Source organism: Hemicordylus capensis, chromosome 6 (assembly GCF_027244095.1).
Source record: "Hemicordylus capensis ecotype Gifberg chromosome 6, rHemCap1.1.pri, whole genome shotgun sequence".
Lineage (NCBI taxonomy): Eukaryota > Metazoa > Chordata > Lepidosauria > Squamata > Cordylidae > Hemicordylus > Hemicordylus capensis.
In genome coordinates this window covers 152,500,814-152,515,104 of record NC_069662.1, presented here as the reverse complement: position 1 = coordinate 152,515,104, position 14,291 = coordinate 152,500,814, and the positions used below count along the sequence as shown (strand labels likewise).

The 14,291-nt window shown below is 43.9% G+C and overlaps 1 protein-coding gene across 5 annotated transcripts in view; it reads right to left on the bottom strand.

Moving 5' to 3' along the window:
- Nucleotides 1-14,291, bottom strand: part of ADARB2 (adenosine deaminase RNA specific B2 (inactive)) — a 565,015-nt gene that overhangs the window by 343,488 nt on the left and 207,236 nt on the right. For 3 of the 5 annotated variants that reach the window (XM_053266066.1, XM_053266064.1, XM_053266065.1), the window contains one exon: nt 13,216-13,350. The exons of the other annotated variants lie outside the window; for them this stretch is intronic. In XM_053266066.1, coding sequence (XP_053122041.1) covers nt 13,216-13,350 — 135 coding nt within the window. The remainder of the gene's footprint in view (nt 1-13,215; nt 13,351-14,291) is intronic. 5 annotated transcript variants of the gene reach the window in all.

Sequence of the window (14,291 nt, the reverse complement as noted above, 5' to 3'; positions counted from 1 at the left end):
AAGCTCTGGACAAAGTGTCTGCAATCACTAAGTTTTTGCCAGGACTGTACTCTAATTGCAGATCATATAACTGTAATTGAAAGAATAGTCTTGTAATCTGAGCTGAACACCTCCATCTATACCAATGGTTTGTGGTCAGTTTCTGCCATGGTTGATCTTCCATATATAAACACACAAAATTTCTTACACGCGAATACTATTGCCAAAGCCTCTTTTTCAATGTGTGCATGTTTCAGCTTCTCAGATTCAGTGTTCTGATTGGGAACCCAAGTCCCCTGAGCATTTTTATGCAATAGATTCCCGAGATTAATGGTAAACCTCCCAATCTCTGACAACTTTTTAAAAGTCCCTAAAGAATTATAATTTAATTTAATTTTTAAAAATTTAATTTAATTTTTTAAAACAACTTGTTATTGTAAACTGCCCAGAGATGGAGGTTTGAGGCAGTATAAAATTTTGGAAAAATAAACAAACAAATAAATAAGGAACAATTTTTCCCAGAAAGTTCACCATGCCCATAAATGGTTATTCCTTTAACTCTACATTTTCATTTTTGCTTGTTGAGATTCAAATAGTTTATATTCCCATGGATATAAGAGGGTGATCTTCCTTGGAGGCCTTCAGGGGAGCCTTACAGACATTTTTAAAAGAAATGGCTTTTAATGATATCTAATTTTAATTTAAATCTGTTTTAAATGCATTTTTAAAAAAGTTTCATCATGGTTTTTTAAAATCTTAATGTCGCCTGAGCTAATTTTAATGTACCCTGAGCCACTTTAGGAAGGGCGGTATATAAACTGAATAAACAAACAGCTTCACGAGCCCTCTCCAGAGCCTTCTGTAATCTCAGGTAATGTTCTTCTAATGTAGGTCCCCAGATCAAGATATCGAGCCCTTTCTCACAGAAGAACAGAAGAAAAAGAAATAGAAAAAATCACCAAATACAAAGATCTACAAATTGAAATTGAAAGGTTGTGGCAGAAGAAGAACAAAATAATCCCAGAAGTAATTGGCGCCCTGGGTGCAGTTCCAAAAGACCTTGAAGAGCACCTCAACACCATAGGGGCCACAGAAATCACAATCAGCCAATTACAAAAAGCAGCTTTACTGGGAACAGCCTATATTCTGCGACGATATCTATAACAATTGACAATAAAATTCTGGCATCCCAGGTCCTTGGGAAGGACTCGATGTCTGGATAAAACAAACCAGTCAATAGCACCTGTCTGACTGTGTAAACAAAAATAATAATAATGAAAATAACTTTTCACACTGCAACACATTGCAAGCATAAATAACGTGACAAGCCTCCCTACAATGGAAAAATACAGCTACTTTCCCGCAACTGTTACCACATTATAGGGCTGTAACAAAACAATTAAATCCAAAACGGCATGGGAAATATAAACTGTACCCTGCTGACAACGCAACGACACTGATGTCGTAACACGGGCAAAATGGAGGAGCACTTAGTGAACATGTTATGAAAATGTTACAGCTCATAATCTGGAAAACACCTATGTTACCCTTAACCATGACATCTTGTTCATAGATTCCCAGAGTGGGAAGAAGCTCCCCACTGTAAGTCTTGAGCTGAATCTATTTGTATTCCATGTGACTTGGTTCTCTCTCTCTTGGCCTCTCACAGAAACTTCAGATTTCACATTCATTTGAATGCCTGTATCCAGCTTGTATGTAAGAAAAGTCACATTAATATTTAGAGAAACTGTCCAATCACTACACGCTGTTGTATCTTGCAAACTTTCCACATAAAAGTTCTCCACTGTGCTAATGTTAAAGTCTTTTCTGTGCAAGGGAGCACTGATGCTTTCTCCACCTTGATGCTTTCTCCACCTTGCAGAACACTGATACTTTGTTTCCCTCCCTAGGCACAGAGTTTTGCAAAGCGATTCTGCTTTTTGCAAATATGACAAGACTTTCAAAAGGCAGGGCATTGCCTGGATTGGTGTTTGCCTCCACAGAGTGAACAGTCATTTACATATTTTGTTGCAGATTCACTCTGACAAGTTCTATTACAGTTTAAACCAGAAGCTTCCATTCTGTTGTGTTGTTGTGTGTTCATTTTGCTGTGAGGCTGTCTGAGGAAGTCTACTGTTGCATTGTCTTGGTTTCCCTCCAAAACTTGCAGTCTGGCCTGTGATAGCTTTGCAGCCTGGCAAAAGCTGACTGCTTTTTCCATGTTTAAATCAGAGTCCTCAAGCAATCTTTTTCTCAGGCTTGGATCCTGAATACTAACGACAGTTTGATCTCGAACTAGTGAATCTGCAAGCTCTCCACAGTTACATGTGTGGCTAAGATCTGTATTAGAAAGATTCAAATGTCTCTCCACAATTCTGTACTTACATACAAAACTGGTATCTCACAGTTTCATGTCTCATTTTGTTTAGGAGTGCAATACTTCTGAAAATTCTATAACACGGTCTTTTTACTAGCTTGCTGTTCTTCACTCAGGTGGAAACTGTTAAATAAATCTAAGGCCTCAGTCCCAGCAATATTCAAAAAGATAGCTACCCTTTGCTCTCCTCCTTATGAGCAGATCCACACCTTCAGAAAGAGGTCAAATTCTTGTTTGAATCTTTTCCAGTTGTCTGCTGCATTCCTGGAAAAGGCGAGAGGTGCTGGAGATCTGAGTTGGTCGGTCCATCTTTCTTTGCTGTGTGCCCTGGTGGTTTCTGCTGTACAGCAATTGCAGCGGGCAATCAACAACCCACTTCTGGTACCATGTGATATTCTAGTATGAATCACTTCTAGTTTCTTGGTTATGAAATAAACCAAACTTTAACTATTTTCATAGTTAAAGAGCCCATGGTATACGTACGACAGTTCAACTCTGAGGGGTGGCTGAGTCATCTGGCAATAATCTTTCAAGTCCCACCCGCTTGAGGAGATAGTATCCTCACAGTGAGCATTAATCGCTTTGCAGAGAACGCTGTCTAGAATCTTTGGCATGCACAGCATGTGGCCTTCCAGGGATCCACAGTCCTTCCTGAACATCATCCAGACTTCAGCTGTGTGAGAGAGCCCTGGGCAAAGAGAGGAGTTGGAAAGGAGTGCTTCAGAGATGCGAGTGAATGGCAGGGAACTGGGTGAGGTCCGAGGCTGGTTGAAGTTCTATTGCACCACCTTGGTGCAGGGGCACACCTAGGTACTTCTGGCACCTGGACCTGAGGCTGAAGGGCTTTGGAGGCCCCCCCCTCCGTGAGGCCACTCCCTTAAATTTTGTTTTAAGTCTCTGATCTGCTGCCCCGCCATTGCTGCCTGGCCCCCCACACCCCACCTCTACTTCCCCCTCACTGCTGCCCACCGCTATTTCCCCCTCTTCACCGCCAGGAGGAGCAGAGTGGAGCAGCAGCCCCCCCCCGGTGGCGAGTTGCACGTGTGTGGAGTTGGAGTATGGAGTGTCACATGGAACACCCTATACTCCAAATGTGCACGCATGTAGGACGAGGAGGCCAGTCTGTGCAGGTTGAGGAGGCCCATCTGCACCCACTGCCGCCAGGGTGTGTGTGACCTTCTCCGCTCCACTCTGCTAAGCACCCCCCCCCCGGTGAAGAGGGGGAAATAGAGGCAGGTAGCGGTGAGCGGGAAATAGCATTGGGGGCTGGGCAGCAGTGGCAGGGCATTGGGGCTCTGGGGAGGCCTCCCCAGAGCGTTTGGGGCCCCCCCCAGGAGGCAGGAGGCCATGGACCCCTGCCCTGTGCTCCGTGCCTAAAGGTGCCACTGCCTTGAAGTTTTAAACTTCAAATGCACCTCAAGTCAGAACTATACATTGCAGGGTCCCAGTAGATCTTTCAAAGTCAAAGCAGGTTTTTATGGGAGTAAAGCCGCTCCCTGAAACCACAAGAGATTCAGCCCTTGTCAGGAACTAGGCGAGTTAGTAACAATTTTGCCCGACATAGCAGAGTCATTTCTGGGGAAAGCTTTGGCATTCATCTCAATGCTGTTCATTACTCAGCAGCAGGCAGCTGGAAAGCTGGAAAGAATAGCTATGCCGGTCATTAATTAAAAAATAAATGTCAGCTTGCACAGTGATTTGCTATAATAAACTGACAAAAAAAGTGTTTGTACATATTTAATCCAAAGGCAAAAAAACCCACCCCCAAACCCTGCTCATCTATTTGCTGAAAAGTGTTGCATGCAGTACAGATGTCGGCATGTGAGTCCCCCAAGCCAGTCACCAGGTAGCCCAAGGAGATGCCAGGTCAGTCCGGGCATCTTCTCCAGAAAAGCTTACTATGCAGTTCCTTAGATGTTGATCTGGTAGTAGAGGCAAGACAAAGTTCTCTTTTGCTGGTCTTGTGGTAGGAAGCATGACTTGTCCCCTTAGCTAAGCAGGGTATGCCCTGGTTGCATATGAATGGGAGACTTGATGTGTGAGCACTGTAAGATATTCCCCTCAGGGGATGGAGCCAAGCAGAAGGTTTCAAGTTCCCTCCCTGGCATCTCCAAGATAGGGCTGAGAGAGTCTCATGCCTGCAACCTTGGAAAAGCTGCTGCCAGTCTGGGTAGACAATACTGAGCTAGATAGACCAATGGTCTGACTCAGTATATGGCAGCTTCCTATGTTCCCTATGTTCCCTATGAATGCAAGTAGCCATGGATTTGGTGAATACCAGGCCTATCTTTGGCTGGAATATGTTTGAGTTAAAAAGTTGGGGAAGGTCTGCCCAGTCCATCCCCAGCCCATATACTGGTGCTTCCTTATACTGGAATACATTTGGGTTGAAAGCTAGAAAAAGGGGCACTATGTCCACCCCCTAAGCCCAGGGCTGCAAGACTTCGGCCCTCCAGCAGCTGTTGGACTACAACTCCCATCGTCCATGGCTATTGGCCATGGTGGCTGGGGATTATGGGAGTTGATGAGAGTTGTAGCTCCACAACAGCTGGAGAGTCAAAGCTTGCAGTCTTGCCATATATTTTACATTATTAACATATTTATATTCGGTTTTCCATACGAAAGCTCCCAAAGCGGATTACAAAAACAAGATTTTGGAAGCACCATTCAGTAATAAAAAAAAAAACACTCACGTCATCAACAAAATAATAAGAACCTCAGTATATCTATCCTGGTTAAATGCTGGTTAACTGGAGCAGTTTGACCAGTATTGCCCTGAAATTCTGAGTTCTCACCATCAGCTCCGCTGGGCTCACTAATCCTGGTTGACTTTTTAACACGGATCGTTGTGATTGTGTGAACCCAGCTTGCATCTGTTAACAGATGTAATGTGAGGATATGGGGTAAAGGTACTTTGCACAAGTTATAATACAACCAACAATTACTCCCCAGTCTATTGTTTCTGCTGTATATTATCTGAAGTAAGACTTGTATATCAGGGGAAAACTCTGCAGTAAGTAATATTCCTTGTTTCCCCTTCAGTTCATTTAAGATTTACTAGCCCATTTCGTGATCAATTGGACTGGCCTAATTCCCATACAGGGGCGGCTTTCGTTGACGAGGGGCGACTCTGTCACAAATCAGTAATAGTAGTGCTCGTTCAATTCCGAGAGGAAAGGCAACATGAAAAGCTTGGCTGGCAGATTTATTGATTACATTTCACCAGTGACCAGCAAGAGGCAAGCACTCTGAAAAATCCCCAAAGGTGATCATTAGCACTGAGTAACTGTCACTAAACATTAGCACCAGCAGCAGACTGGAGCAAGGGAAAAAGCACAATACTTGAAAGCCGAGACCTGAGTGGCAGAACCAGCAGTGCAGGGGGAGAGGGAGGGGAAACTCCACTTCCATTCATGCGGCTGGGTGGGACAACGGAAGCATAATGGCGTGCGTAAGAGAGCTCGGGCCATGTTGCTCCATCTAGTGTAATGATTATATAGAAAAGGCCTGCAGGCCGCCAGTCACATATGGCAGCCCACATGGGCTCAGTAAATGCACTGAGTGGGTGATGTCACAATGCCAGACAGCCAATCAAATTGAATGACATGATGATATCACTGGGTTGTGTAGCTGAAGAAAGTGGATTCTCCTGACTCAACACCACCGAAATCAGTAGAAACAAGTTGGTCAGGACTAAATTAAGTCTCATTGCTTTCAGTGAAACTTTGGCAGGATCGGAGGTGTTCTTACCCCTGGACTTTGGGGCCGAAGTCCAGGGACTCCATACCCTCCTGGGGGCACCCCAGATCCTCTTTAGTCTGTTCTGAGTAGAGTGGTTTGTTACCTCAAGAATCCGCGTGTTAAAAAATGATGCTTATCTTGCAGTTGGCAGGCTCCAAAGACCTTTGGCCAGGATTGATTTTATTTGGATAGAATCCATGGTAGGCAAGTGAGGGCAAACGAATCAGAACATTTTTTGAAAGGAGTGCTGATTTTTTAAAAAATCACATTAGGCCCAAAGTGCTAAATATATTTGCAAAAACTACTGCTAGCCAGAGGTTGCCGGTTCGAATCCCCACTGGTATGGACTATGGGAAACAGCGATATTGGGCAGCAGCGATATAGGAAGATGCTGAAAGGCATCATTTCATACTGTGTGGGTGGAGGCAATAGTAAACCCCTCCTGTATTCTACCAAGACAGCCACAGGGCTCTGTGGTTGCCAGGAGTCGAAACCGACTCGACGGCACACTTTACCTTTTACTGCTACAAATATTTATATACCACTTTTCAATAAAAGTGCTCGAAGCAGTTTACACAAAAACATAAGTAAGCAATAACTGAGATGGTTCCCTGTCCAAAAGGGCTCATGATCTAAAAGGGAATATAAGGTAAACACCAGCAACAATCACTGGAGGAACACTGTGGTGGTGGGTTTGGAAAGGGACCGTTGCTCTCCCACTGCTATATATAAGAGAATCACCACCTGAAAATACAAGAGAATCCTCCTGGTAACATAAGAGAATCACCACTCTTTGCTCAGTTAGCAGAGGGAGGGGGAGGGAAGGAAGGAACGAAGGAAGGAAGGCCCTTTTGATTCAACTCTAGTTTGGTTTATGGAATACATTTAAGAATTAACTGCAACATAGTTTTCTTTGCTTAATTTGCATTATGGGTCAAATAGCGGAGACAGAGGCTGAGAACATAAAGGTCAGATGGAGAGAAGGCTATATTTTCATATTTTGAATTTTCAAACATTGCCATTCATGCTAATATCCAACATCACCACCTCCAAATGACCCTGGATGTGCCACTGATAACTCTGCTATTTATTAAAACAAACCAGATGAGAGAAGAAGAAATTTGCCATGCTGCCTTTGCCTTCCTGCAGCTCTCCTTCTGCACTGAAGCACGAGGATTTTCCCGTTCCTCTTTTTGCTGTAGCAGCAGAAACATGCCCAGTGCACACGGGAGGCAAGTCCCAAAGCTAATTTTTGAGCTGTCCCTCCTTTTAACATAATTGTAAAGCAGCCTTTGGTGCACACGGGGCTGTTGCTCCAGGCAGAAAAATTAAGAGGTTTTAATTTCCCCTTCACCCTCAAAACACACTGCTCAGTTTGCCACGTGAAATGGTTTTGTAAGGAGGCCCCTTTGCTCCGTAGGCTTGGACTACTGCAGAAGAAAGTGCCAGCACAAGACGGCGGATTGGCCGGACTTCAAAGTGAGCACAGCCATCCCTGAAAGGCTCTGGCTGCTCAGCGGGGAGGCCTTCAAAGGTGAATGTGAGGGTTTGCATCTCCTGGAAGCAGCACAGATGAGAGATTCCTCTTGGCCCAAGACTAAACTGGGGAACTGTCAGACTGTGCCACATTAAGGAAACACATTCCAGGTGACGAGCGTGCCAGTGGAAAGGTCAGGGATATATTAACAGTAAGGAACGGAGAGGAGGAACACAATTGCTTGTAGACAAAAGCCCTCTTCGTATGTCATGTCCAACACTTGTACAATCTCTGTACAGTGTCTGCAGGTAAAGATCTGCACACAGGTACCATTATTCACACCTCTTTGATTTAAAATGTTGCGCTATTAATAAATACTGTTAAAATATGTATGCCCTGCCCCTCCAGTGCACTACTGTTCAGGCAGCTTACAAAATTAGTAAAATATAAAAAACATAAAATAGAAACTAAGTACAAACAAGACCCAATTAAAACTAAATTTACAAGTTGAAATTTAATTTTTACATTTTAAAAGTGTAAATTTTAAAAAGCTACAAATTAGAAAGTTAAAGTTAAAACATTAAAACCCACCAGATATGAGCAACAGATAAAACATGTTATGTTGAGTGGAGGTAAAGCAGTACATTTCCTATCTGTATCCTGCATTTCAGGCTGCCTGTCTCCAGGTTCTCTTTTAAAATGCTTTAAAGTTTTATTGAAGGTCATTTTAATTTGGTTTATACAATTTGAGGTATTAATTGTTGTGTTTTAATTTGTAAACTGTCCAGAGATTTTATATGGGGTGGTATATAAATGTGACAAATATAGTAAATAAAATAAATAAAATGAATGCAGGTACAATACTATTCATACATTGTGTTCAACACATGTATAATGAGTGTATAGTGTATTCAGGAACAGAACTATACATAGGTACACTTATATACACATTATGTTGAACACTGGTACAGCATTCAGCAATCATGCATCTGAGGGGCCTGTTCAAATGTTCTCTTTTAAATTTAACACAGGTACAGTCATTCACATAAAAACATGTACGAGTGTACAGGCATCTGTACATTGTACAATATAATATCTGAGTGGTGCTACTGTCTGATGCTTTACAAGCACTGGGGGAACCCATAGTGGTTGAAAAAGGATGGCCTGGAGGTCACCTTACACGCTGTGCCATGACTCCTCAGCCAAGGTGGGGCTGGCGGTGGCTCCCCTTGGCCCCACTGGTGCTCCCACCCATCAGCACGGGCTGGCAGAGACCCGGTTTGGGTATCTGTACAAGCGCAGGGGCCGAAACCTGTGCTTGTTTGGCTTTGGCAAGAGTCTCTCACCCCTGTGGCCTGGGCTAATGTGGTGGGGGTGGGTAGCCGCCACCGGCTTGCCACCGTCGAGTAGCTGCATGGCAGTGGCGCATAAGGTGACCTCCCACCACCTCCCTGCCCGCCCTTTTCCAACCTCTTAGAGTTCTCCCGATGCTTGTAAAAGGGAATCCTTACTGGATCCCCCTCTGCAAGCATCCTGAACTGGACCTGAACTGGTTCGACCTGGCCTAGGGCATGAACCAAAATGCTGGCCAGTTCTATCTAACCATTTCACGGACCGGGTGGTTTGGTTCAAGTCCGGTTCAAACTCTAACCAAACCACTTGGAGTGGTTCTGTACACACCCCTAATTATGACCCTGGATAAGTTACAAAGGAGAGGAGGAAATCTTAAAACAGGGTTTCCATGTTCAGTGGCAATCCCCTGTGATTTGTAATGTGTAGTATCAATCTGAATGGCTTTGGCGAACGTCTCTCATCACAATCTACTTTATTGGAGTGTTGTGATGTTGTTACACTCCCTCCCCCCCAAACATGATCTCTGAGGAAGGGTGGGTCACAACTCAATGAAGAATCATATTGAGGGTTCACAACAGAGAAATCAAGAGAAGAAACTGTACAAGATCCCAAACTAACCCCCCCCCCACATACCAAGCACTATGGCAAGGACAGTGATGAATGGAAAACACCACTGACTTCCTTAGAATAGGTCCCCAGATGTTATTCACACATGGCTTCTTGCTGCGGGTTAAATGTTGAGCAAAGCCACTTCGAATCACACTCGTGGCATTGAGGGAAGCAGCCCCTCCCCTCTGCTCTCGGGTTTTGTTTTGATGCACGTTCACATGTTTTCCTCCATGTTTTCCTTCTACCCAATGCAGGGGGGAGAAAGTACCAAAGAGCGACATCTGCATTTCTAAAGAGAGTATCCTTCTCATCATGCTAATGATTCGACATCAGTGCCTCTCCCTATTTGCTCTGGCGTTTTCAGAAGTAGCTTAAAACCAGCATTTTAAAAACCTGGAAATACCTCGAGTTAAGCTAGAATTCTCAAGACAAAGCTCGATTTGTGTATGGAGTGGGTCCAAGAACCTCGAAGGGACTTTGGGGTATGTTTGGCTGGTGTGTGAACACACACTCTCTCTCCTGAAGGAGATTTGGGGTAGAAGCCCTTTGTGTAAATCCTCCAGATGTTGCTAGGCTCTAATTCCCATCATCTCTAGCCACAATGACCAAAGGCCACTACTAACCAAAGTACCACGTTCAATCAGGCTTCTAGTTTATAGTTTTAAAGCTTTGGTTTTAGAGTTTTTATTGTATTTTAAATTGTTTTAATTTATGTTAATGATTTAATGGTTTTATATTGTGAACCGCCCAGGGACATTTTCATATGAGACGGTATATAAATGTACTAAATAAATAAATAAAATGATAGGAATTGTAGGGACTCAACCATATCCAGGGACTCAAGGCTGAGAGTGAGAACCTCTGCCTTAGAAATTCAGCAGATGAAGCTTCACACACACACACACACACACACACACACACACACACACACACACCATCAGTTTCTTTCCATGTGCAGGAAAGTTTCAGCTGCTAAATTTCTGCATGTCAGATTTCTGTTGAAGTGACAAGAAGCTGAAAATCTAAGTTGTTCAGAAGATCAAAAACAGCCAAGTTAACTTCAATTTGGCTACCTCCAAAGATGCTTTGAGCTCATTTTGCAAAGTCTGAATTCACTTTGTTTCAGACTGAGTTTAAGAAACTCTTGTGGCTTTTGATTCTTTTTATCTCCCCATTATCAGTTTCCAGTTCTTACCTTTGCAGAAGAGACAGCCTAAAGGAAAAGTGATTAAATCTACTGATTCTGCATACTTTGCAAGGAGCTAAAAATTTCAAGAACATCTGATCAAAGAAACCAGTGTCTACAGTGGAATGCTTTTTATTTCCGTATATTGCTAGATGAGATCTCCCCATCGTCATATATACAGATTTAAGGCATTCTAGGAAAATACATATGCACACACACCCAACAAAACTAGAACAATGTCATTCATAGTGAGGAAAATACCTTAGCAAGAAACACATTTTTTTTGCGTATATATATAAAAAGTTATCTTTTGAAGGCCAAAGAAAAAGAAAAAAGAAAAGAAAAAAGAAAAAAAAGATACCACCGCCAAACACTGCAACATACAGCACTTTGCAAAGACTGTCTTCCCCTATATTTCCATATAGTTCCGAGATATTGGCAATTATTATTTAAGTCAAAAGGGAAAAAGAAGAATAATTTACACCATCCATCATTGTTTTCTTGCATGAATAAATTACAAGACACCGCAGCAAATCAATTGTGGGGAAAGAAACAGCCCATGCCAAACGCTGTGCTTCTGTGTATAATTTCCTTAATGTTTTCCATCCTCATACATCAAAACTACAGACTGAATTTGGCAAACCTGATGCAGGAGAAAGCTCATTATCCCAAGGTCTTACAGGGCACCTAAAACCACCTAACTGGAGAGTCAGACCATGTAATAGGGAAAATAGGGGCACCTAATCCCCATGCGCAGATCTCAGGACCTGCTGGGTCTGCTTTGCCAATCCAACCTCCAGCTTTCCCTAGATAAATATTAAGGCATGAAGATCAAGCTTCAAGTTGTCTCCCCATATTCTTGGTGGGACAGCCAACAACCTGGATGGCTTTAAGAGGGGTTTGGATAACTTCATGGAGGAGAGGTCTATCAACAGCTACTAGTCTGAGGGCTATGGGCTACCTCCAGCCTCAGAGGCAGGATGCCTCTGAGTACCAGTTGCAGGGGAGTAACAGCAGGAGAGAGGGCATGCCCTCAACTCCTGACTGTAGGCTTCCAGCGGCATCTGGTGGGCAGCTGTGAGAAACAGGATGCTGGACTAGATGAGCCTTGGGCCTGATCCAGCAGGGCTGTCCTTATGTTCTTATGAGGGGGACCAAGAACACACTGGCTAGCTGTGGCCCCTGCAACAATGCCACACCCTGGCATAGACAAGGGCTAAAAGCAGGGAGAATTTCTCCCCATATCAGTGCTTGTCCTTGGCCACCCAAGGGACAAACACTGCATGCCAAGACATCCAGCGTGTGTGTGCATAGACACAGGGCATGTGGCTAGCCAGCGTCCTCCCACTCCCCTTCTCTCCACATTCATTCAGACATAATATCTGAAGAGGCTTCAGAAGATATCTGCTCTTCCATGTTCTGGATGTTGGAATTTCTGAGCTTTCAGTCCTTGTGCTGCTGCAGCGTCTAAGTCCTTCTTGAAGCAAGTCAAGAACCTTGGCAGTCAAAATCTGCCCTGTAGGCACCTCACAAGAGCCTTAGCAGGGGGGGAAAAGGGACAATCTACTAACATCCTGATGCATCTTGTGGACATGGAATGCTCAGTGCGCCCATCAAGCTGACCCATCGCTTTTGATCTTTTTTGCTGTTCTTTTGCACAAACACGTCCCTTAAAGGGAGCTCCGTGGACAGGTCAACTTTGTGAGCACAATGAAATATTGACATCCACAAGGGATCAGTGCATGAGGGTGATAATACAGATGTATTTTTTCTTCTCTTGAGCACAATGAACATCCTTTTTTTTCCTAGGGAAAATGTGTACCACTGGGAAAATATATACTGGCTGACATCCTGAGCAGAGATGTGCAAATTGATTGGGTCAAACCAGTTCAAACTTGAATTGGGGTGATTTGAGTGATTCAAACTCGAGTCACCTGAAATGGAGGGCCTGATTCGATTTTAATTAAATCACCCCCGATTCAACTCAAATCAATCGGAGTGGTTCATGTGCCATTTTCAGGCCATTTTTCCTAGGGAGAACTGGTCTTCCAATTGGGGTCGGTGGGTAGACCAGCCCTCCACCCTGGACTTAGTGTGTCAGCTCACCTCAGAAGACTGGTCTACCAGGGAGACTAATCCAGTCAGACCAATGCACCAAATCTGGGGTGCAGGGCTGGTATATCTGCTGACTCCCATGGTAGTAGACCAGCTCTGCCCAGATAAAAATGGTGCTTGAAGCAGTGGCACAAATTTCATAAGGAATGTAGACTGGGGAGCATGTTGGGCTGAGACTATGAAAAAGGGCAGGGTATGAATATATTAAAAATAAATCCAATACATTGATTTAGCTTCATGTGGTCAGAATTATTTCCCTAAAACTCAGGAATGGTTTCTTTTTGCTTTCCAAGTGAATGTTATACACTGATAAATCATACATGGACGTGGAGACCCATACAAACATTTTTGTCGCGTGTAGCCCGCTTTAAAACTTACCGCGCGGTGGCTCTAACCGCGTGGAGAGGCAGGTGTCTGTCGCCTCCAACCACGCGGTGAGCTGAGTGTTACAACGCTCCTGCAACCGCTGGGAAAGCCGGGGAAGCAGGGTGTGAACCCACCCTGAATTCTCTGCTGTTGGGCAAAAGAAACATTGCACTTATCAGAGTATTATATACACATCAGCTGGGGAGGTGTGTTACATTCTGGTTGAGCTTTTCTTTTCTTTTTGTGCCAGACCCCTGATCCCCCTGCATTTCTATGGTGTTGCATCTCAGATGCACCAAGTATCTGTATTGCATTGCACCTGAGGTGGTGAAGCCTCCAACACTGATTGGTTGAGCTGGTATGCATGAGCATGGAATGTTCAGTTGCTTAGGGAACAAAACAGTTTGCAGTTCAATTCATGAGAGGAAAGGGGAAGTTGACAGTCTGGCTGGAAAAATAATCTAGCATGGGTCAGGCTATGGACTGGAAAGAGGTTCTGGGAAGTGCAGAAACTAAAGCAACAACAACAACCCCAGAAGTCCAGGGGCAAAGAGGCCCTAAAAGGAAGGCTCCATTGAAATGTGCAGATTCCCTTCTGGGGCAAAGAGCAGGCACAGAGGGGATGATATGAATTTGGACCATGGCAGGGGAAAAGAGAATTCTCTCCCCCATGCTGCAGTCCCAGTCCATATCAGCCTAGCTGTGGCTGCTATTTCGAAAAACATAGGCATGCATGCAAGGGTTAATGATGTGCTTAATGTAACACACGTCTGCATAGTTTGAAAAGAAACTGTCTGAAGCTAGGGGAGGAACTTGGAGTGATTCCCTTAGTAACTAAATTACATGCAACTTTGACTTTAAGTGGCTGGCAGATTTGATATGGGATGTAGGACGTTGTGAGATGGTGATAAGTGAATTCTTGACACCAAAGGGAATTAAAAGGCTGTACTTTGGTTGAATGGAGTACATTCCTTCCAGCGTTGCATCCATTAAGAGCACTATAGTGACAACACCAGTAACCTTTTAAACTGCAGTTTCCACAAATACGAAGGGCAGGCTTTGTTGCTACATCAGAAAGGCATTTTGAG